The sequence below is a fragment of the Pecten maximus genome, chromosome 6 (genome assembly GCF_902652985.1).
Source record: "Pecten maximus chromosome 6, xPecMax1.1, whole genome shotgun sequence".
NCBI classification, from domain to species: domain Eukaryota; kingdom Metazoa; phylum Mollusca; class Bivalvia; order Pectinida; family Pectinidae; genus Pecten; species Pecten maximus.
This window is the reverse complement of record NC_047020.1, coordinates 17943634-17968945: the sequence shown is the minus strand read 5'-3', so window position 1 is coordinate 17968945 and position 25312 is coordinate 17943634. Positions and strand designations below refer to the sequence as shown.

General features: G+C 34.4%; 1 protein-coding gene across 3 annotated transcripts in view; it reads right to left on the bottom strand.

Annotated features, from left to right (window-relative positions):
• LOC117329118 (rho GTPase-activating protein 7-like) overlaps nt 1-25312 on the bottom strand; it is a 140889-nt gene that overhangs the window by 20766 nt on the left and 94811 nt on the right. For all 3 annotated transcript variants that reach the window (XM_033886858.1, XM_033886860.1, XM_033886861.1), the window contains 2 exons: nt 8500-8571; nt 4572-4653 (listed from right to left, as the gene is read on the bottom strand). In XM_033886858.1, coding sequence (XP_033742749.1) covers nt 4572-4653; nt 8500-8571 — 154 coding nt within the window. The remainder of the gene's footprint in view (nt 1-4571; nt 4654-8499; nt 8572-25312) is intronic.

The following is a 25312-nucleotide window of genomic DNA, read 5'->3' as shown; positions in this document are numbered from 1 at the left end:
ACAGGTAACATATCAAGCCAAACACCTCTGTACATGCACCCATATCAAAATATTTCCATCTCAATTTTAGATGGCTGAATAGGAGATCAAAACAATGGCTTCATGAAAATTAATTCTTATCCCAACATTAATCCAGCATTTAGACAAATTCTTCGGTCTACATGCATATATACACTGAGAAACCCTATATAGATATCACTACAAAAAGTATCTGTCAATCTGAAGAACAAAGATCAAATTAATATCTCTTCATATAAATGTGATAAATCCAAACATTTTTCATAAACAATAATTGTTTTGATTATGATTTTTATACCTATAGCTATAATTCAATAACAGTAACTTGACGATCAGTCAGAAATCCCTGCCTTTTGAATCAAGAAGTTTCGATCATCACAGCTATGTTCTTGACCAACATCTTCCATCCAAACCACAGAAGGTAATAAATATGTAACAATATTTCTACTACAGGAAGATATTTATAATCAAAATAGGGTTGTATCCAATGAACTAATGAAACGTACCAGACCACCTATGAAGACACTTACCCAAGTTTATAGCGACCTACTCAAGCTTTACAGTGACAATGATTACTACATCCTCCGATTTACACAAGTACGACCAAGTACACAACCTGGTGGTAAGGGTGATTCAGCAGGGACAAAAACAGAATCCCCAAAGTGTCTGTGTGTATACAAGACACTCGTGATCATTACTTCCTATATCTAGTTTCCGATTTCTAGTTGTCCTCTCGACAATGAAGAGACAGGTGCCCCCTCAATGTACCTGGAACCGCTAATAACTGTTGCGTGTTAGGAATTTACCAGAAATCACTCATACGCACTTAATAACACATAATTTACATACATAGAATTATCCTCAAGCATTGGTCTAAATATCAAATATCTACGACTGATTTGCATAATGACGATGCAGTATTAACCTTGTCCTTACATACAGGAAATATTGTTCTTTCGTAAAATTTGATTGATGTGTGGTATTTTGGTGATTTTATTAACAGTTTTGTGTGAATTCAGTATGTATCAATTCCTCCCCTTCCTCCCTACACCTTCAAAACCAGAATGACTCATGCAGAAAATAATGAAGGTTAATTATCAATGAACCGATTAATGATTCATCAGTATTCAAAAAGATTAATTCAATTTTTTTTTTTTATTCAATCATATTGATTTGTTCAAAAGTATCAAAAGAAACTAACAGGCCTAACAAAATAATTTTTATTCCTATGATTAAACATTTAATTTAAAATTTGATTGATGAAAAAAATACCTTCCACAAAGGGGAAAACTAATACAAGAATTACTTTTGATCAATTTGGCCTCTTAAAAAGAGATGGGAATGTTTGATAATAAGCCTGCTGTCATAGCAACAGGGTTCTGGTACTTGTAGAAAATGTCATCCCCATTACTGAAACTACAGCTAGGGACCCATATCAGATTGAGTTACCATGGCAATCCATCATCCACACTACACCAGATATTATTTATGAAAATGAAAGGAAATATTGGTGTTATACTGTCCCAGTTCTGATAACCTGCCATTTCCACAGAACTTGTAGTAAATCACAATTCCATAATAATGTCTATGTGTGAAAAACTATAGGACTGACACCTTCCCACCTGTAGATTTATTCTGCCTTGTTACTACAGAACTACTTCAATTTTAATTCTCTCAATGGTAGAAGACATTTTCATTAAGTACCGGAATATATATCCAATTAACTTTCTAGAAATAGAAAGATAAACATATTATGTTATATACTGTTTATATACAGAAAACCTGTCTAATACGACCACTTGACCATGTAGCGCCATGATAACAGTGGTATATGATATCTACCATGGTTGTGGTCTAATTAAGTGACCATCCAGAAAGACCACAGTCTATAATCAAGTTAAACATACCTGTCTATAAAGTAAGATCTCACACATCAAGGAGATCTACAGACATGATAACCACATGCTGGGTATTGTATCTTCTGCACTGATTAAGTGAAGTAAATTTTCATCCTAAATACTTAATATTCTTAGACAAGCTGGTATCATTCAATATACAATGGCCAATATGACACAGATAATGACAATGGATTTCTTATATGTTTACCCTTTTTATGCAAGTTCACTATGAGTAACGATAAGTGAGTACATTGAAGATTTTTGAGTTTCACCACAAAAATGTCTGATCTAGAATTAATGGTCGAGTTATGTCACAGTACAAAACCACAGGAGGGGGAGGTAACCCCTAGCCACAAATGTTTTCATACATTGTTATGAATTTGAAAAAGAGAAGTTTAAATGTATACAAAAACTCAACAAAACCTCACTAAATATCATGTGACTCACGTAAAAATCCACCTCCAACTAGGTATACCTTCTTTTGATGCACAGGTTACACTACAAAAGTAAAGCTTTCAGCTTTCCACTGGAACGTTTGTCAACAAATCTCGGCAATGCAGCGTACAGATATACACACACGCATGCCAAAAAAACACACCAGTTACATGATCCAGAAAACCATTTCATGCTCAATTAAACAAGGAAAATATAAAATCTTATTGTCAAAACAGAAATTCTGATTCAAGTCTGAATGATTTTTATTTGAAAATGTAGATAGCCAATCTGATTGAAGATAAAGTGATATTATCACAACCAATCGGAATATATACCCAACAGACCACTCCTTCTGTTGAAATGGATAGGTGCCGCATTATACAGAGGACATAATATTGTCAACATGAGAGTTGACAATCCCCTAAGTAGGTCAATGTGGGTTTTTATAACAGCAAGACCAGAAAATTATAAAGAGCTATAGACTGCTGGGGCCATCCAATCTTGAATTTAAATAGCACATGCACCCTGTTGATTACTTAAATGAATTGCATTCAACGGAGTCTAGATATGATAAATTTTGCTTCTTTTTCTAAATTTTCCATTCAAGATGAAATTCAAATTTACATTCAGAAATCCCTTGCAAAATGTGCAATCTTTGTAATAAGAATATCATTTCTTTAAATCTTGCAATCCAATTCTACTGATTTTGTCCTGAAAATAACTGTCAAAACCAGAAAAATAATAGGTTGTTTAGTTTTGATTATTACAAGTAATCCTAACTGTGACCTTAACAGAACATTGTAATAAAAGTGTAGTTTTTGCCGATGAGAACAATAATTCATTGACAACATCTGAATCACACAGAAAATGGTCTACACTGGCATTAAAGAGGCTATTGTGTAAGTTAAACTCATGTAAATAAAGCTTCAAAGTTGATGAATGTCACATCACCAAATATGGGCATTTGCTCAATTAAACAAGATTTCCGGTAATATTCTCAAATGAAAGCAAACACTTTTAGATTGAAGGTGTGTCTGCATTCGACTGATTTCCTAAATACAATGTCTGTCTATTACAGGACGATATATTGCCATCGTATTCATTGTTAATACAACCTTAATCTTATTAAAACACATCCATGACCTGAACCAAATCTGGCATTAAATATCAACTAAAAATTCAAAAGGTCCAGGATTAAATATCAACTTAAAATTCAGAAGATTTACTGTCAGTTTCTCACAATTTGCGTTTTAGTTATGAAATGACAGGTTTCCTTCTGAGTAATTTGATTCAAGTACTCTGACTAATCATGCTTCAGTCTCGTCAACATTTTAAATATGTGCAAAGTACATGGGTGAAAGTGTCAGATTCTTAAAATACTGAAATACACAGCTGTTTTAACAAAAAAATAACACATACATTTAAATAGGGAAAAACAATTTTTTTTACAAAAAACTGAATCCAGTATTAGTACAGAGAGCTTTAGCCATGAATGTATATAAGGATCAATATCAGTAAGCTTTTCATAAGAAATATCCAGTAAAACACCAAAACCACATCATTAATTTCCTCATACATCTTAGTTCAAAAAATTCAAACAGTTTTTCCGCTGTTAAATGGACATTCCTATTATACTATTTTTTATGGTGTTTACCATGGCAGTGTCAAATAGTCTTAGCATCATAATAACCCTAGTTGTCACTAAATGTCATATAACCCTAGTTGTCACTAAATGTCATATAACCCTAGTTGTTACTAAATGTCATATAACCCTAGTTGTCACTGAATGTCATATAACCCTAGTTGTCACTAAACGTCATATAACCCTAGTTGTCACTAAACGTCATATAACCCTAGTTGTCACTAAACGTCATATAACCCTAGTTGTCACTAAATGTCATATAACCCTAGTTGTCACTAAATGTCATATAACCCTAGTTGTCACTGAGCACTCATCAAAAAGATACAATGATGCTTCATCAACCATTTTATAAGGATATTATATTCTGTTTAGAAATTGAAAGCAGTTTTACAATATTCAATATATAGAATATAAATAGATATCAATGCACTTCACTTTAATAGTGGAGAGTATAGGCCATCTTACTAGGTGAGTCTTGGGTCGGCTGTTGAATGAGAGGTTACAGGTTCGAGCCCCAGCTCAGGCAAGGCATCATCCACGACTCCTTCCTATTACACAATCACATGTTTAACACTCACCTTACTAGAGGCTGCAGTGAGTCCTTCTCCAGGAAATCATGTTCCTTCTCAACTGAAGCAATGTTCACAGGATAATGACCATCTACAAACGAAACAAAGTACAAAATTAATATACAAACATCTGTTCAAACAGAAATCTATCATCAGGTGAACCTGAATCAAGCTCAAAACACCTCAAATAATTACCATAGGAGACATTTTATACAAAAAAAAAAATTCTGTAAAGAGGCTTAATAAAATGAAATGAATGAATAAGAGGTGATAAATGATCTATTCCCCCCTCAGACACATAATTCATAGTTACCTACTTGATCAATGTATATGTACTGTATAATTCATCAACATTTCTTACATTAACATGGCATTGTGAATGAGTACTCTCAATTAATATTTTCCCCCAAAAATCTGTGAAATTCAAAACAACTCCTCCCATCCTTTATCAACTTTCCAGTATATAGATATTATGCAGCAAAGAACACGCCTATTTGTAATTAGATGAATTGGACATGCAAACATGCAAACAACCTCACCAATAACCTGCTAGTTTAATCATCTACTCATTCTATAAGAGTTTTTATACATTTTCTACAAACCATGTTGTACTACATCATCCTTTCCTCCCACTCTATCATAAATGGGTTCCATTTCAGTAAGTTTCCATACTCATTCATTCTAGATATTTATGAATCAAAATGTAAAGTCTCATTATGTAAAATCGGTGGTAATATTGTGATTCAGTTTTCAATTGGTTTTTATCACACATTTAGTAATATGTTGTATTTTCCTACATTGAGTTACCCAAGAATTGGTAGAAATAGTTGCTGTCTTTTTTGAAGTTCCAATACATCAGCTGGCTGTAACATGTCACATTAACCTGAATACCATGCAAACTATTCCAAAGTTCACAATGCTGTGTGCTTGTTAAGAATTCCAAATCCTAAGAAATAGTAAACTGAGTTCCTCCTTTGTTTGAACAACGCAACTGGATAAAAGTTTGAATTGTAAAACAAATTCAGTCTGTTCAGAATTCCTGATCAGAGAACTTAGCGAGCTAGTTCAGCCTGCATATTTTTCAAAGGTACCAATTAGAAGACGTCATACGTCAGCAAGTTCTCAAACGTACGATCAGGTGAGCTGGATTTTAGTTCAGCAACCTCAACACCAACTGATGAGTTGCTGGGTATCCTAATGTACAGTGTATTAGTAGGTCTATATATAAATGACTGAAGTAATACTAGGGGTGTTGACATGACCTGGGTGGAGTGCTGGTTGATCCTAAAGTCAAGACAGTAATCCCCGGGTCATTTAGTGATGCCTCTCCTATCAACTATGTCCATCTAAAGGCTTAGAAACAAGCCTATAATGAACTAAATACCGGTATAATTCTTAATATAATCATAGGTTTTCATGTAATAAATACAATCTGTTAATGGATTAATTTTTCTTCAATGTAAACACACCAACCATCAATGATCTCTATTATTGCTTGGCAAATACAAAATCTAAGGTGAGTATACTGTATTGTCTGCTTTTACCCCCAAAATAATTTAGATTCTACAAGGTTGGCATAACACCATATTAACCTTACTAAAAGTCCATAACTGACAATCATCTGCCTTTACAAAGATAAATAGTTTATTGTATCATCTCCTTTTTAACGGAAATCAATATATTATATTACTTCAATCTAGAAAGAAAGTCAGAATAATGTATTATCTCCCTTTACAAAGAATTCAGAATACTTATTATCTCCCTTTACAAAAATTCAGAATACTATATTATCTCCCTTTACAAAAATTCAGAATACTATATTATCTCCCTTTACAAAAATTCAGAATACATATTATCTCCCTTTACAAAGAATTCAGAATACTTATTATCTCCCTTTACAAGGAAAGTCTGTATACTGTATCACAATTATTATCTCCCTTTACAAAGTCAGAATACATGATCTCCTTTATATTAAGTACACTGTACCCAAATATTTCACACACATATACCTCATGAACTTGTTTTCATTCTGGTCAAATATTGTTCATTGTTATAGATACCATTTCTTTTCCATTATACATTCTAGCATTAAAATGCATCCTAGCATTAAATCACTGACAAGTGTTTAAATATACCAATGTTATACCACCCACTTACATTAATCTAAAGGACAATATGTGCTTTTAGTGGTAATTTTAAAACTGTCTCGATGTATCCTCACACCAGTCATTCCATACACAGATCGTATCTAAGCTGATATCCTTCCAAAATATTGATGCATTGTGATAACTTTTTATTCTCAATGTCACAACCAAATGACATATACTATTGTATAATGTGTGACAGACATATAAAGATGGTGACACTTGGATTATATACACAGTCTTATTGTAACAAAAGTGTACTTAAAAGCCATTTCATATTCATAACTGTCATAAAATGTAGATTTATTATTGTCTCTGTTATGTAAAGTATATAAATGTTGGTTCAATGGGTGTATATATATATAGTGACAAACTTCATGCAAAATTTACCTACTTGTAAGTCCTTCTAACAATTACGGAATTATTTTATTGTGAGAAAATCAATTTGTTTCTAATATCCAGTAATAATAATCTAATACATACATTTCATTCTAGTAATTAATTACAGCTTTATCCAAGTATTGTTTTTAAATATCAGACATACTGGAATATCAATTTAATCCATTGCTTTTATATCTGAAAGTATCAGTTTGTCATTTGCACTACTTTCAATTTATGTAATTTGGTAAATGCGTTTTTATTATCAGGTCAAGATCTCTTGTCATTTTTTGCTGTAACTTATTTATATCATAGTGTCTTCATTTCTAAACATAATCAGTTCAAATACAAGATTTGAATAAAGGGTAAAGGTAAACCCTTACAAATTGACAGTATATTGTTACGTGTGTGATTTCTCCCGTCACACTTTATAACCTAACCCTAAATTTAACAACAAGTGTAAGACCTCATTACTGACATATATCGCTTTTTGTCGTTTGCAAACTAAAACTTTTTCACAGTAATAGGTCTTTTTATCCGATCTGTTTTCTTGTTAGCGCCAATGCCGAGACATTGGAATCCGATTTAAACCTTGTAACGACTGTGTTACATGCGAAGTGATAGTAACATCCTCTCCCTTCACACTGTATCAAAGTCGCCAGTCAGACATGAAAGGTAACAAGAGGTAACCAGATCACTGTCCATTGGAGTTTATATACTTCCCACAGAAATCTAACATGTTTCTTACACAAAACGGTTAAATTACCAATTTCACAGTATTGTATATTCATGTAAGTCATCTTATCTGATAATTTGTATAAAACACCGAACTGCCACAGCTGACTTTAGAATGAGTCTAAGACTGTGTTATCACATTGAAAAGGACCACCCTGAAATCTAATATAAAACTGCAGAATCACAAATCATAAAGTCATTATTAACCTTTGCAGATTGAGATATGTAGAAATATACATTGCCACCAAGAAGTCAATGCAATCTCTACTAAATATATAGTCCTCTAAAATTTCAGCTCTTTTATGTCGATGAGGCCTTGGCCAGCTATGTGTATTAGTGTCAAGAAGTTTGTGTTTATTATATATACATGAAAAGTTGCACTACTTAAGTCTTCCAATTTAAACACATATCCATTTTCAAAATTTGCATATAATTCTAACATTAAGAGAAAAGTTATCTTACACAATGAGAGCATTTATCTAAGTGAATTTAATTCCGATGTGAAATTGGTACAGAGAAATTTGACACTGAATTGATTGTGACAAGATTATCTATTTTACATAATCTTATGTCATTGTTTGCATTTCTTAAGACTATTAAGTGGATATTTTTTTCAGTAGCAGAAATTACTTGTGCATATATTTTGTGCCAAGATTAATGACACACAATTAATCACTCACCATCATACATTTGGGCGTACTGTGGAAAACCAGCCTCCTTCAGCCATCTGCACGCTTGGACAGCTTCAATTTCTGAAAAACAGGACAAAAATCCAATCTGAACTATTGTACTGAGCATCACACTGTAATCCCAAAGGACTTTAACCCCGAAACAATATAGAAATAATGAACATAATTAAACCTAATTACATTAGTAATGTTATAGATGTAAAGAGATGAGACGATGCTGACTCAAGGATGGCTCATGTACCCTAGGGCAACCTTCTGTTGCTGCACAGGACAAAAAACCTAAACTTTTTGATATATTTCTCTTAATAAATAAAGCAGAAAAAGATGCTGAAAACATCATAGCTCTGTGGTAATAGGAAAGTTTGTGAACACTGAAAATCGACCTCTTCTCTTTTTGAAATAAACCTAGAAATTATTGGATGCCTTATAAAAAAACATTCGAGACAAGAACAAGTTTAACCACACACCCTTCCCAAGCACTTACCCCTCAACTCTCTCCTGTAAGCCAATCAATAGATTTCAATAATTACACTTATTTTATCAATAGATCGTGTCACACCCAATTCAAAAACCCATTCAACTATCCACGGTAGTGTTTCTGTCCCTTTTTGTTTCTCCATTCAGTATTTATTCACACTTACACATAATTAAAATGGCAATTCTATCATGATATTACAGAACATCATGATCATCCATACCGTTTTCTTAATCTGAAATTGCACATAAAAGTACGAGAGGATGATTTTATTTGGAATCGCTTTGGTATTTGAATCAGATATACTTGTATTAAAACTATTTAAAAAGTAACATGTAAAACTTTCTACTGGTTAATCAAACAGTATTCCTAAAGTTGTACAAATATTCAAGTCTTCTTATGCCATTTAAAAACCTAAGAATATATTTAACGAGTAGTGCGTACCTAGGAACGAGTTTAGATGCCTGTATATAGCACTATCCCTACACTCTAAGTAGGCTATGCTAACAGCGCATTCCTCTACACTGACAACACTGTTAGCGACAAAACATTTCATTTTTACGCGCAATCTTAGCGTGGGATCAAGATTGGACATTTAATTCGCCTCACTGACAGAATTTTAAAATAGAAGCGATATTAATAGACAATCAGTAGTAGTAATTTCCCATATATGTCTTTCTTATCAGGTTTTAAAATGCAGGTAAATGGTATATATATTGTAGCATCACTTTTTGATGTAAGAGAATCTTCAACCGGCTTCTTATCAACTTCACAAATTTCAAAAGAATGTTCTTGAAATATCAGAGCAGTTAGCTAACATATTAAAAATTTCTATCAAAATTTCTAAAAATTTGTCAATTACAAATTTTGACAAAATAAGACCAACAAATTTTCATTTAAACATTCAATACACATGTATACAATGAAATAATGCAGTGAACAATGCTTATATCTCCTTTAAAAGAAACGGTCTAAAATATTCAACTCACTAGCTAGCAAAACGATAAAGATTTCTTGTAAAGTGAAAACAAAGTCTGGTAAGATTTGAGTAAATCTGCCCCTTACCTTGAGCTCGAACCTCACGACATGCCCCTAAGCAGCCAACCTTGGCAAACATACTTCGGCTACACTTATGGCAAGTAGTGCCATTAGCCTTTCTTTGGGATTCTTTACCAAAGGAAAATTTCAGATGAAGACAATCTGAAATCAACTTTACAGATGTCATTCTAGAAAACTCCATTTAGACTCCAGGCCACAGAAGTTTAATATCCTCACTTAAAATCGATGTTTTACATGTATGTAAAATATCCAATTGATTCTGTGTTCATCAAGGCACTTTATGGCTTGAAAACACCTGTGATGTCAAAGAGTCTCCAGTGAAAACATTATCTCACACTTTTTAATTATCACTTTTTTTTTTTGATGAAACACCGAGCAAACCTACGTACGTACGACACCATGTTGTTATCGACAACCAAACAGCAATAAGGGACACACACTCAAGAGATCTTACTACAAAATTAGTTCTCACTGTGTAAATCCTGAGAGGATCAAGCAAATATGCCCAGGCCTATTTAACTTGTCACCCTGTAGTTCAATAACATGGACCAATATGTCTGTTACGTTGTCATTCTCACCAGGCAGGGCTGGTTTGACTGAATCTCTGAAGTTTGATTCTATAAAACTTCAGTATTTGACGAAAGCACCCGCAAGGAAAATGCAGAAAATCTAGTCCAAGTTTCATATCCTTAATATTGGAATTATGTCTGAATTTGTTGAAAGACAGCTCCACCTTTAAATCCACACTTCCTGTCTGTGTATGCATGGTGACTGCTACTAACACAGAGGGTATAACCATTCTAAGTATGTACGCCAACAAAAGTCAACTAAAGCTATGATAATATTTGCTGAGGATAAAACTCACAAAAATGTTCCAATATTTAAATCGCCTGACAAAGGAAGGAAAGTGATTCTCCAACAAATTCAGACGACTGGACACTTGTTCGTTTGTGGACCAGAGAAGCTAATGCGTTAGGTCAACCCTGTTGATGACTTTGCTGTGGCCGTGTTCAATTGACCAGCTGAATACTATCGTTGCCCTCCACCAGATACTGCGATACATTTGTTATGGTGTAATCTGGAGTCCGATAAATGCAAACAATGACGCATTTCCCGTCCAGTTTTAAAACCGTCTTCATTGATTTTGACCAACGGCCAACATTTCCTGTAGTATCCGTTGCTCTATATGAATACATTAACCGCCAGAAATTGACAATTTAAACTTTTCCAATTTCGAAATGAGGGCTATCAAAGCCGAACATCAAACGCTGACTGAATTGCGAGACGTTATGACACGGTGAGAGTCGGTGTGAAGGGAACGCTATCACTGTTTATCAACAATGTCCTGGATGTAATCACTAGGTTAGGACTCCCCACCCAATATCTCCAGCTAGCCAATCTACCTGTTCTCTTCATACCTACACACAACCAGCCGCATATCATATCCATTAAAGTTGACTTGTGCAGGTATTTATGTTATAATGAAATTCTATTTCTTATTTTTGTAAATGCTAGGAGACAAGCAGCTGAAAAGACAAAAATGCAAATGTGTTGCGTCATAACACTTGTAAAGAATACTGAATAAAATAACAAAATCATTCTCCCTATTTCCAAGTAGAAGAAGCCACATCAAAGTTTGGGAGAAGACTATTTAACTTTTATAGGGTGACCAGGATGTTTGAACTGTCATATTTACCTATAATTTATTACTTGACTATGTACACACCTGTATATATACATACTCATCATCTATTAAGAGATGTAATTTTTATGTGTGATCTATCACTTTAGTATAGTACACCTGTATAATTATACATATATTCCTCCTCACCTAGGTGAGAGAAACATGTAACAGATAGATATTATATACCTACTCCACATATTCACATTTAACCTGCTTCCTACCACAACATTGCCTAATATTTATAGTGACATTTTTGTTCCCCAAAACTTCAATTAAGGAACAAGGCGTTGTTATATACTACCATTATACCTCTTTAATCGAAAACTGAAATAATTTGTTCAAAAGGCTGCATCTTCCTCGTTTTTATCAATCAGTTTGAACATCATTGGCCATTCCTGATAATTTTGTGTAAGATAACATCTACAGGTTGCATATTTGGTAAGGGAGATAACTCCTAACACAAACCACATACCCAATAGCAGGGCCATATCATGAAGTGGCTTGTACTCTTATATTGAATCTGGCACATCTCCCAGTATCAGATATATTAATGATTTCTTCAGTGAAATAAAACCAAAATAATGTCTTCATTTTATCCAGAAATAATTGCCAAAGTCAAGTTTATAGATATGGTTATTCCTATTCCATGTGTTTTTCATTCTTCTCTATTCACTTTCAAACACTGATATTAGGTGGGCATCATAAGAAGAGTGATCATTAATGCCTACCTGTACTTTAATGTATAGTGTAATCTATTCTGTAGGATTTTGATTGGACAATATTTCCGGTATATTAGTATATTAGCATTGCTAACATGATGCTATAGAAATAAAGGCATGGAGTCTCATATGCTGCGAAGTAGAAGTAAAAAAGAAAAAAAATAAGACGCTTTTATGGAAAGTTGAGAATAGTTCTACAGAACCAATATTTTGTAAACTTAATGGCTCCTTTGCAGACAAGAAACTATATAAAATATAATTTGTCACAGAATAACATCAGGTGTGTATACAATTTCTTATACAGAACCTAGACATGTTTATAATCTGTACGGTGAGATACCTAAATCGTATGTGAATATCAACTTAATACCCTTTTTATTACAGAAGAATTTTTTGGAAAATTGTGAAAAAATGGAATGATATTTTGAAATGTAAAATTCTGCTAGCTCTGTGTCTGACTCCATTGTTGTAGTTTGGGAATGTGTAACATTTGATTATCACTTTATGATGTCACAATATTTATAGGTTATGTAATGTAAATGCAAGTTTATACGAAAGTTATGACAAGGATGTCAAAATATCAACACAGCTATCATTTGATTGACCTGAACTTGACCCATATACATGTATTTAAGACATATCTTACTTGTTTTTCTGGAGTGAATGTTCCCAACAATGAGTTGTAGGACAAATACATTATCCATATGGACAGATATCTCTGGTGTCCAAATCTTAAGGTACTAATCCAGTAATACTTCTCCAATGACATCCTCTGACTAAGGTAACTATAATTAAAATTTAGCCTTCTACATTCTAAATGAATTACAATGTTAATCATGTGCAATGCCATTGATTTGAATGGTGACGGATCACCTGGTAAAAATGTAACCTGCCCTCTTCTATAATTTCACAGTGGACTGATCCTTACCATTTTTAACAACCTTTTGAATCTGTCACATGTTGTACCTGAGGGGATGGCAGGGTTGAGATATTTTTCTAATTAGTTATAGTGGACCAGAAATATCAGGTAATCAACCACTGTTGGATGAACACATGACATGTGTATCATACTAAAATCCTTATCTCATTTAAATATTCTTCTTAGCTGATAACCATCAATACACAAGTCTCTGTTTATGTAAAATTCCTATCTGATCTAAGATAATCGATTGTCCAAACCCTTCGAGCTCCGATCTAATATGACCCACAGTTCACAAGGTATGTCGAATGTCACCAAACACTAGTCTTCGTCTTTGATCCAATAATTTTACAATGATTACCGTAGGTGTAGCGTTTCAGTCGGTCACCCGGACATACAGACAACCCGATACAGTGTGAATCAGGAATGTTTTCCACTGCTGTCTTGTCATCCGATAGTTTACATTGTGTTTGAACGATTCTGTCATTATCATCTAATCGCTGTAATCATATTTATCTGTAATAATATTTTCATGTACATTATACCATCCTACCGAATCTGTTATAGAGTATAAAACATTAGATCTACTTACTCTACAAGATTAATTGTTGACAGTAATTTTTAGTTTATTGTCTATTCTATTACCTGTCTTACTCGTCATTAATCACAGGTAAAAACTTACCTGCCTGCCATTATTGTACCCATATTATCAACAATGGACTAATTTACAAGATAACGCATTATTTAATCTTCTGATATTCAGACTTTGATTACAATCTAGTCCAAGTCCATGAACAGGGTAAACAATTTTTTTCTTGCACACATTTTCTTAAAATAATCGGCAAGTTATATATTCATGATAATATTTAATGATTCAGTTTTGAAAAAAAAGAAGACAACAGCTCACTTGAACAATGATGTCAGCTAGCAAACAAATACTGAGGATAGCAATCTGTCTGAAGATGCTTAGAGCTATACCTAGGTATGGACCACCACATGTGGCATTAAAACACCAAATAATCTGCTCCAAAGACCTAGCCATGGTTTATGTTAAATCTGCACATTAAATTGATAAGTAGCATTTCCTTATTCTGACAGACACAACTAAACATTTCCTTTAAGGCTAAGGCAATAAAGTGTCTAGATGAATACCTAATCTGTTTTTATAGAGATTTGTCACTGTGCCAGACCTGGAGTTAAGGTGTGATAGACTGAAACACAAGGAATCTGTGAGATCATATGCTGTACCAGACACCGCTATGTGCCTGGGGTAGGGGTGGTCAGAATTAATACAAGTTTTAGAGATTTTAGATGGAAATAACCTACAGTAAAATAAAATAAATTCACAGAAGCAAATTTATTTATGAAGCAAAACGTTCGTGTTGTTTTTAGGAAGTTGGAATTTATATATTACCCCCCCCACAAAATACAACTGAGGTTGGGGGTTATTGGATGACAGGGGTTTCATTGTAGACAATTTTTTGGTGAAATACATTTTCAGAGAAATTTATACAAAGCCAATGACCTATTCTGGTTTTCTATATGGAAGCTTTCAATGATTACTATTTTATTAAAATCTTTTGCAGGTGTGTAAAAATTGTTGTTAGGAAAACAAAGGTATATAGTGTTATTAGATGTGTGAGAGGTATGTTTATCAGGTGTGGGAGCCACAAATAGGGTCAATGTCTCATTGTTTACAATCTAAACAGGTGTTGCAAAGTTCAGGGGTAGGCCTATTTGCGGACATAAATTACCACCTTCAGCACCCATATGCGAGAATTTTAACAGTGAAAAGATAAAGTACTTCTTCTAGCAAATGCAGGAATTTTAATAGTCAAATACATCAACATTATAAAAATCCTTCTCTAATCCATGTCATTTACTAGCCATTAAAACCAATTACATAGTGACAGTCTAATATTGCCCTGCTGTCAGTGTAAGTAAATGTATGATGATCCCTTCCTGATCAAAACCAGCTCGTTACACACCTGTACGGGCAGGTAAGGATACAGGTTATAGCTCAATACATCAGTATAAAGGTGGGAATAGCTGATCAGTATCGCTCCTAACTCCCATAAAATAAAGTGACCATAAAGTAGCGGGTCTAGGTGTGGATGTGTGTCTATTACACCTGTATGGCAGGTATATTGACAATTTATACCAGGCACTGGTGAAGTTACATTATCCTATGATGAGCAAAAACACTAAGAGATCATTGTCACCATTATCTCAGTACCCTCCAGTCAGTGACCGATATCAACCAATCACATCATTATAATACTGAATACCTGTGGTCAGCAGGTATTTTTGGCCATAACCTTATATGACCTCTAATCAATGTTACTTAAAAGATGCCTGTTTGTGATGGAAGTCAGTGTTAATTTCAAGTGATCATCGTGTTAAAAGAGGTGAAAGACTTCAAAAGAACAAAGGAAAATTGACCATGCTTCTTAAAATATGACACTTATTGGGATTATAACCTTTGACCCTGAAGAATTATACATCCCTCTGTTCACAAACATGTCAGGGCATTTATTTATCACTGTTTACCAGGAAGGGCCAGCACTGGATTGGTCGTCCACATGTACATATCTCGTAAATCAGGGAACATGCTGTCCAACAACTATAATGTAAATAATACTGGTCATTTATCTAACCAGACACATGGGACAAATTCAACTTCTTTTCAGAAATAATTATCAAATTATAAACTTCATTTGAACCTGAGAATAAGAACTGATAAATTTCTGTCCAAATTTATTTCAATTTGTAAAATTGAAAAACCTGTATGTACATGTAAATATTTTACCCATTACCGTGCCCCCCCCCCCCCCCTTCTCTCTCTAATAGTATTTAAGTAAGTAGATTTGTAAAAACAGATTTATAAACATGGAATGCTTGTTATTTAGTGTTTGTTCTTATACATACCCTTACAAGTGCACGTTACACATACACGTATACATAGGGCAAGACTATTTAAGGTTTAGATGACACCGTAATAGGTTTTAATGAAGGGCACCTGCTGATGGTGGCCTAGCTAGAAAACCATCAGTAACATTAAAACCTACAAAACATGGTGATAAGGTTTCACTGGTCAGTATGGTGGGATAACTCAGGAAGCATACAGAGGATGTTTGGTTTAAGTTACAAACTAGGGCCATCACATGTTGACCAATAACTGACCATTACCCATTGATAATAGGACCATCTGAATTTGTTCAAGTCTACATATTTACTTTGATGTGTGTACTATCTTTACAGGATCTGAGGGAATCTGGTCCAATTGGCTGTGTTTGGCTAAGCTGGTGTGAACATGACCTTTGGAAAGACTTATGTCCATTTAATAGTACAACATGACCTTGAGAAGGTCTGTGTGTCCAGTTAATAGTACAACATGACATTGAGAAAGTCTGTATGTCCAGTTAATTGTACAACATGACCTTGAGAAAGACTGTATGTTTAGTTAATAGTACAACATGACCTTGAGAAAGTCTGTATGTTTAGTTAATAGTACAACATGACCTTGAGAAAGTGTGTATGTCCAGTTAATTGTACAACATGACCTTGAGAAAGTCTGTATGTTTAGTTAATAGTACAACATGACCTTGAGAAGGTCTGTATGTCCGGTTTACAGTACAACATGACCTTGAGAAAGTGTGTATGTCCAGTTAATTGTACAACATGACCTTGAGAAGGTCTGTATGTCCAGTTAATTGTACAACATGACCTTGAGAAGGTCTGTATGTCCAGTTTACAGTACAACATGACCTTGAGAAAGTGTGTATGTCCAGTTAATTGTACAACATGACCTTGAGAAAGTCTGTGTGTCCAGTTAATAGTACAACATGACTTTGAGAAAGTCTGTGTGTCCAGTTAATAGTACAACATGACCTTGAGAAAGTCTGTATGTCTAGTTAATAGTACAACATGACCTTGAGAAAGTCATGTCCAGCCTATTACATAGTCATCAGGCAATCAGACCAGTCTGTGAGGTAACCATTTCCTCTTTGACCTCTGATCAAGTGTGCATCATCAGCTGATGATGAATCTACATATATATATATATATATATATACCTCAACACATGCAGTTATTAACTACATATAATTCTATAAATAACTAAACTATTTAGTCCATCACCAGGCGCATTAAATGTAGTGGTCAGCTTGACTGCTAGCCATAAAGCCTACTGCTGCAAGTGTAGACTGACCACTGCCACATCAACCCTTAGCTAATTGTCCACTGACTGCCAAATCAACTGAATACTACAAGACATATTAACCATCCACATATCCAAGTGACCAGAACATCCAAAAATATATTCAACCAAACATCTGAAAATTAATAACTAACTGTCATAATACCAGAAATATAAAATATTGCTATGACACAGAACTAACTTTGACACAGATACATCCAGACAAGCAGGTGCCCTTCAGAACATTACTCCTTGCAGAACAGCACTAGTTGGGCAGTTGAATGTAAGACTTTTGACAAGAACAAACTGAATGTCCATTTTGACCACTAATGAGAATGTGTTTCTTGGCTCCCTAATGACCCTTAGTTCTAAGCTAATGTAGGTGTTTCTATACATTTACTGGTATCAGTTACCTGACTGCTGGATTCCAGTGTTATTAATGACCCCATTTACACTGTATAATTCCTGGACACTGCAGGAGATCAGTTCCTGGCCACTGTCCACAGGAAAATGTTCCTGAACACTCTCCACAGGAGATATATCTATATACCCTCCACAGGAAATGTTCCTGGACACTGTCCCAGGTGATGTTTCCGTCTACCCGTCCACAGGAGATGTTCCTGGACACTTCCCACAGGGGATATTCCTAGCCACCATCCACAGGAAAATGTTCCTGAACACTCTCCACAGGAGATGTTCCTAGCCACCGTCCACAGGAAATGTTCCAGCTGACCAGGCTAAATGGCCAGCAGAATCAACACACAGCTAATACACTGACAAATTGTACCTCTTCTATTTCATAACAGTCCATTACATCAAGAAAATCTCAATAACCAATTCATATATAATATACTAGTAGACATTTAAAACTAGATAGCTAATAGCAAAGTTTGACCTATGACCTAACATTTGTCAATCTGTCAATGTTTGACATGGTAATCATTAGTGTGTATCCTTTGTGTGCTGGCACTAATACCCAGTTGACCCTTGACTCCTGTTAACACCTGGGAATGGTCACTACAGGTAGGACCTAGTGGTGGTCAGTTATTTAACCATTATGTATGTGAGGTACTTAGTACTACAAGGTATGTTACATCAGACCCTGATCCTATCATAGTGTTGATCAGCTCTGAACTTTCCACTTCAGCCATTGTATAGAATAACTTAAATCAGAAAACTTTTAAAAATCTAGATTCTTGTCCCAACTACTATACTAATACATATACCTCCTTCAAAATAATATCAATTGCGAGATCAATATGTGACAAAAATACCTGTAACAACAAAACTCATTCTATACTTCTATAGTCCTCATTAATTGAAGATTATATTGAAGTTTTTCTGCACTACACTAACAATATTTTACATTTGTTTGAACACCACTGGAACATCAAAAGCAGAATTTGCTGTTTGTATAAACATTTATCCAAGTTTAATCGTATCAGACTCTTCAGAGTCACTTGAAGTTACGTCCATTATATCATGTATATAGGTGGACAGCTAGAACATCATAATTATACCAAATTCAAGATCGTTATGACATCCACTACACCACAGATGTTTATAAATATTTTCAAAACTGAAGTATGTTGTGGTTTGAAACACCTTTGTACTTTACTTAATCTGATGTCTCTACATGGAAATAGGCCAGAAACACAGGTAAATATTTCTAGAAAATCAAAGCGTGTTAACAGGTTGTATAACACCATCACAGTACATGTAATAACATGATGACTGACTGAAGCAACGTTGCCAAGCTCACCCATATCGTCCACATGTACTGAGTAATGACTGAGTGAGGTACGATCATTATTGGCATTAGTTGAGAAAACATTTAGATAGATAGACAAATTGACCAGTGACTTGGTGTTTTAAGACACTTATAGACCAATATTTAGAGCTAGACCTCAAGGACCTCAACACTTGCTGCAAAATAGCAACCTCTCTTTCGAAAACATCCTTTGAAAAATTAATGTTCTGTTAACTAACTTACTTTAGTACATTCAAATTTTAGTGCAACTTTAAACAGATAAGTGCAATGATGAGTACTAGTGTGAAAACGGCTAAAACACTTGTAAAATTTCTGTATGGTTGTCGACTATAATTTCAAGCTCCCTCTTCCCACTGTCAAATAGACTAGGCTCAGACGTTATTGAAGTATTTGTAACAGAATCCGACAAATACAATTATCCAAAAAAATGACATATAAAAAAGGTTTAAGACTTTTGAAACAAACATTTGGTAGCTAAATTCATGTTTATTTTTGTTCAGGTTTCTATTCGAGTAACAGACAGTACTTTCTCCATAGGTTGTGAATGCATGTAAACAATGATAATGGCGGCGTGCTACATTTTCATTTTAAAATGTTCAATGTGACATCTCGATCTAATTTAGTTAAGTATTTCTCAATAAATGTACAAAGATGACACTAATTATTGTGTTTCTATATGAATAATGAAATACAACATACCAAAAATGCATATGAAGTCTGCCATTTTGTTTAATCTTCTGTTGGTGAGCTGAATAACTACTTCTGGTACAGAAACAGGAAAGGCTTTAAGTTTTGATTAACTATGAGATTATATGTTTTGGAGTGGAGGGGCTGATGTATGGAATACAGAAATGTATGAAGGGATCTTATCTAATTGATGATAAACAGACTCCCAGAAATTTGACTTATAGGAGATTCCAACCAAGTGGCAAGTTCATGTCCTGTAGCACTGACCATGAGGAGCACCTAAATGAGGACACTCACACCACTCGCACTGATAAAACCGCATACATTTATCATTGATGTTTTTTAAAATAATTAACCCCAAAACAGTTTTTATATTATATTTCATATATAGACTGAACAAATATAATTATTGAAGACACATTTCCTAGTATTTTACTGATATCTCTCGATTTATCTTTTGACTGACACTAACGGATGTATTTATATCTTGGATATGGATAATTTTAACCCTATCATTTTAACCACACCTTTCATATCTCCATAATTTTGGTCTGTGTACTGATAAATACGACCTTTGACCTTCGTAACATTCATCACTTATCTGATTGTGTCACTATATAGAGTATACTTCCAGATCAAATCTATTTTTTCCTTTTAAATTTATGAATGAATTCAAGGCCATAAATTGTGCTAATTTTATACATAATTATATAAGCTCAGACATAAATCATTTGCGGAATCATAAGTCATGGAGCACTCTGGCACCATAACACCCTGTCATATTATGCCCACAACCTTAGCCATCATGTAGATCGATATGGTGTATACAGACTTTCCTCCTACAGGTATAGGAAAGTCATATTATCAGATTTTATGGATCAAAACAAGTTTATGAAGAAAAAGACTTTATAAATTTCCAAACAGAATTAAAGAATTATTTCAAAGTTTACATTCGGTCACTCTGACTTCGTAGATGACTAACAAGAGGTCACACAAATTACAAACATGATGTAGTACTTCAGGAAACACGACGATGACATCTGGAAAAATGTCTTAGATGAATGTACTACATGTACATTGTGTTTATATGGACGTTGACACCTATAGGTTAATGAAATATACACCTGTTGACATGTTTACCTCGCTTACACTCTGGTATCACAGTACCGAGACTTTTAAGTACCACCAATCAAAGCAATCAATCATGTTTTTACCTACCACAGTCTATATTTAACTGACCAAAGATTAATATCCAGATGGTCACAGAATCCACAAGGTGCTTCAGAAATACAGCTGGAATTGTTGAAAAATATCCTCTGTGTGTATAGGAACCCATGCATCATTATGTATATATATGCTATCTTGAAACATTTATAAATCTGTGATTTTGTTGTAGGAGTTTTCTCCCTTACTTAATTATTTTTTAAATCACTATTAACTATCAATTCCTTAATATCCACCAATTAAGACATTCTTCAGACCACTACACATTTCCAGTCACCAAAATGATCATGCAGAAAAAAAAATCCAGGCATTTAACACTTTTCCCAGTTTGTAACTCTTTTGGGAAAAAAGGTGCTATTTAAAGTACCTGTGAATACACAGCATCCAATAATATTGTTAGATTATCCTACCTGTTTCAGAAATCCAGGAGGCGCTCTGTTGGATACCTAATTACTATACAGAGAGAAATGGACACAACCCATTGTACTACCTATAGTTGGTGGACTGCTGTAATATATGTGTGCCAGTCCATCATCATTAAACATTTACATCCCTAATGGACACCCAACCTAGGTCAGACATATATTCCCCCCTGGTATCAGATTACTATATAGATAATGCCAACAAAATGTTTAATTGTAATTAAGTATGAACCACTGACATTTGGTCCCATATCACTCTTGACACAGGAAATATAAGTACAGTTTAGTCCCTTATGGATATACCTACACGGCTATTTAGCTTATCTTCAAGTAATTATTTAGATGTTTGTATATCTACATATATCCATAAACAAAGAGAGAATTATTGGATAAATGTACACTAATAACAAAACTATTTGTTAAATATTTAGGGACAAAAATTCATGAAGTTTTTAGGGATAATTAATCAAGAAGTAAAGGAAATGGAAGGAAATCAGAGGATTTCAACACAAAGAGAAAAGATCAGATTTGGATGGGTGCGGTGGGGTGGGGTGGAGGGCACAACCTTAAAAATCTGTGAAATCCTGACGAACCTGCCGCGGATAAGTTAGTATACAAGAGGTCTCTGTAAAAAATCCAGGCTATATTAAGCTATAAGGATTGAGCCCAACATGGTTGTTTGTCTATGTCCAGAGACGCGTGCCTCTAAATTGAGCAAAGCCATAGAAAAAGAATGGAAAAGACAAGGACTATTAGAAAAAGAATCTTGTCATTTGATTTTTGCTGAGGCTACAAAAAAGAGTTTTTGATAATGTAGGGGAGGAGGGGGAACAGAGTGAACGAGAGAGACATAAATATGCTAGATTGAAGGGCAAAAAGAAAGGAAAGGTAGAATAGGCATACAGGAATGCCAGGAATAACAAGGATTATAAGCTAAATTTAACTGTGAAAGAATGAGGGGGGGGGGGGGTGAGGTTTGCTTCAGATATATCTGCTATCATGTTCCAGAACAAACACATCCTTACTGGAGATAGGGGGATTAACTGGAGATTAAATCAATTGGTTTCTCTGGTCTGTAAGTAGGATGTCCTGTATCTATGGAGTGGGTGTAGAATCAGCAGGCCTGTTTATATGGCTATCACCTTGACAACAGATCAGGTCAGTATACTCAAAAGTATTCATAGATATCTCTCTTTACATTTAATTCAACACAGTCAACAAATCAGAATGCTTTGATGCTTATACTTTTAAATTCAAAATACATCCCGTCTCGTTTATAAAAAATTGAAATCCTGCATATATAGTCTACCGTGCTCCCCCTTCTTTGTGATATCTAATATCAAGTTCCCTCTTTACATGAATCTGGAGTCCAGTTTAGAAATTCATTATTAGTTTTTGTTCTCAACAAGTACAAATGGTCAGTCTCCGTCTTATTACACTGTAATACACAACCAGACCTATACACTGGTCATTTCATGGTCAATGGTCAACATTAACATCAGATGGAGCAGCAAAGTGCCATTATGTAGGTGTTACATGGGATGACTAAGGCCAAAATTATCTACTTGTCTGTGTCCTGACTACCTGTACAGTATAGAAGTCAGCAGGTTTTATCAGGATCATTAATTTACTGCCCTAAATGACAAGCCATACAGTCAGTAAAGGTGCAACATTCTACTGTAGGAAGATTTCTCAGACTTGTCCAAAACAAAACTAGAAATTAACATTATGTGATAATTTATCAAAATAAATGTATCACATGTTCTGTTAAAACTATTCAATTGGCACATTTACAATTAAATAATGTCGTCTCTGTTTGTCAGCGTTTTATAAAATCCTGGTAACACCCAAGATAGTATTTCAGTAAAAGACAAACATGCTGACATAATGTCAATGACACATACTGGTAATGTGAATGATGTAAATGCCTTTTATTAGTGATAATTTTGACTTCGTAAACAAACCACAGATGCTCGATTAAGTAACAAAATATGAAGGACAGGGTATATATCTCTTAATTATCACTGGGCCAATCACTGACCTTTGACCTATCACCCACTGGACATCCAATAGTGTATTGATTATTATCTATACCAATCTTATTTGCCCCAAGGCTTTAGTTGGTTACTTCATCCTTCATTAACAAGTTCACCAAAGACATTTCTCCCGCCAAATCCCAAGCTTTCATAAACCTAATCCCCGATGAATTTCCTAGTATTGTGTTTACTGGGGTGATTTTGTGTAAAACACCTGCTTGGACTGTACACAAATTAATCAGAGATCAGGTCACTTAAGGGATTACGTCCTGCTGGTATACTCTGAAGATCTGGACAGCTAGGTATCAGGTGATGTTGTCCGACAGATGGTGAAGCTATCCACAATGACTAGTAAACAGTCTATATTTAGCCCCTAATTGGTTTATGAATACTGTTACATATAGGTACTCTACCATCCCCCAGTACAAATGATGTGCTGCTGTTAATTAAAGACTTCATAATGGACAGATAAGATCAGAATATGTTCTTCCTTAAATTTACACTCGTTCTATGATGAATCGGTGTAGAGAAATCCTGATAGTTTATAACTTTAAAATAAATATTAAAGTCTATACAAAACTATCTAATTTACAAGAACACTATTCATTATACTGATCCCAAGATACACACTGAACTCTTTGATCTCATACAGATATTAATATCCTGCTATAGAACGAAATATGGAGTACAAATGGATAAAATGTAGATGATACAGACAAGAAAACACCAAACAAGATTATACAACCACAAAAAAAATAAAAATAAATAAAAATCCACATAAACATATTTTTAGCTGCATAATAGTGTTTACGTCACGCTAGGAAATTGTATAGAAATTCACACCTCTACAGTGTATCTACAAAAAGACAAGTTTGCATACTTGTGTGTTGACCCATGACAACACAGATAATCTGAAGAGCAGTGTTATCCACCAAACTGCCAATAAAATGCACACACATGCCCACACATCTTTGTACCCTGTAGTATCACAGAATGCACAAAGTCCTTCGCAATCTAACAACAAATTAAATCTTCTTTGTAGCTGAAAGCACCTGCATAGGAAATAATCCCAATCATTCTTAGTGTCCTGTAACTAAATGCTTCAGTTTTGAAAACATTGGTGTAAGAATCTAGCAATGTGTTTACACAACACCTGATATATGAAGATGGCCTTTCATTGAGAAACAGGGTATGGGGGTGTCTAGTTATAAGCAAGCACCTGTCCCCAGGAAAATAGCTCCCATCATCATAAAGAACATACAATTGGAAACCAGTATCAAATTTGATTTGATGCACATAAAAGTAAATAAAGGAAATTGTGCTGACGAACCAAGTGACAGAGCAGATTTATAGTGACACAATAGCCACTGTGCCTGAATTGAATGTGACTATTTAGTATCCCGAGGGTTACCTCAGGTGATGACAGACTTTTGTGGGCTTACCCCTGAATCAGGTGTCTATAAAACCAATTTATCTTTGAATTTCTTGTTCACTGTAACAATTAATGAACCTGCAATTATCACACAATTAAATGTTGATGGGATACGAAAAAGTGGAATAACAATATAATATCAAAGTTGAAATGAGAATTAAGAAACTCCAAAAATAAT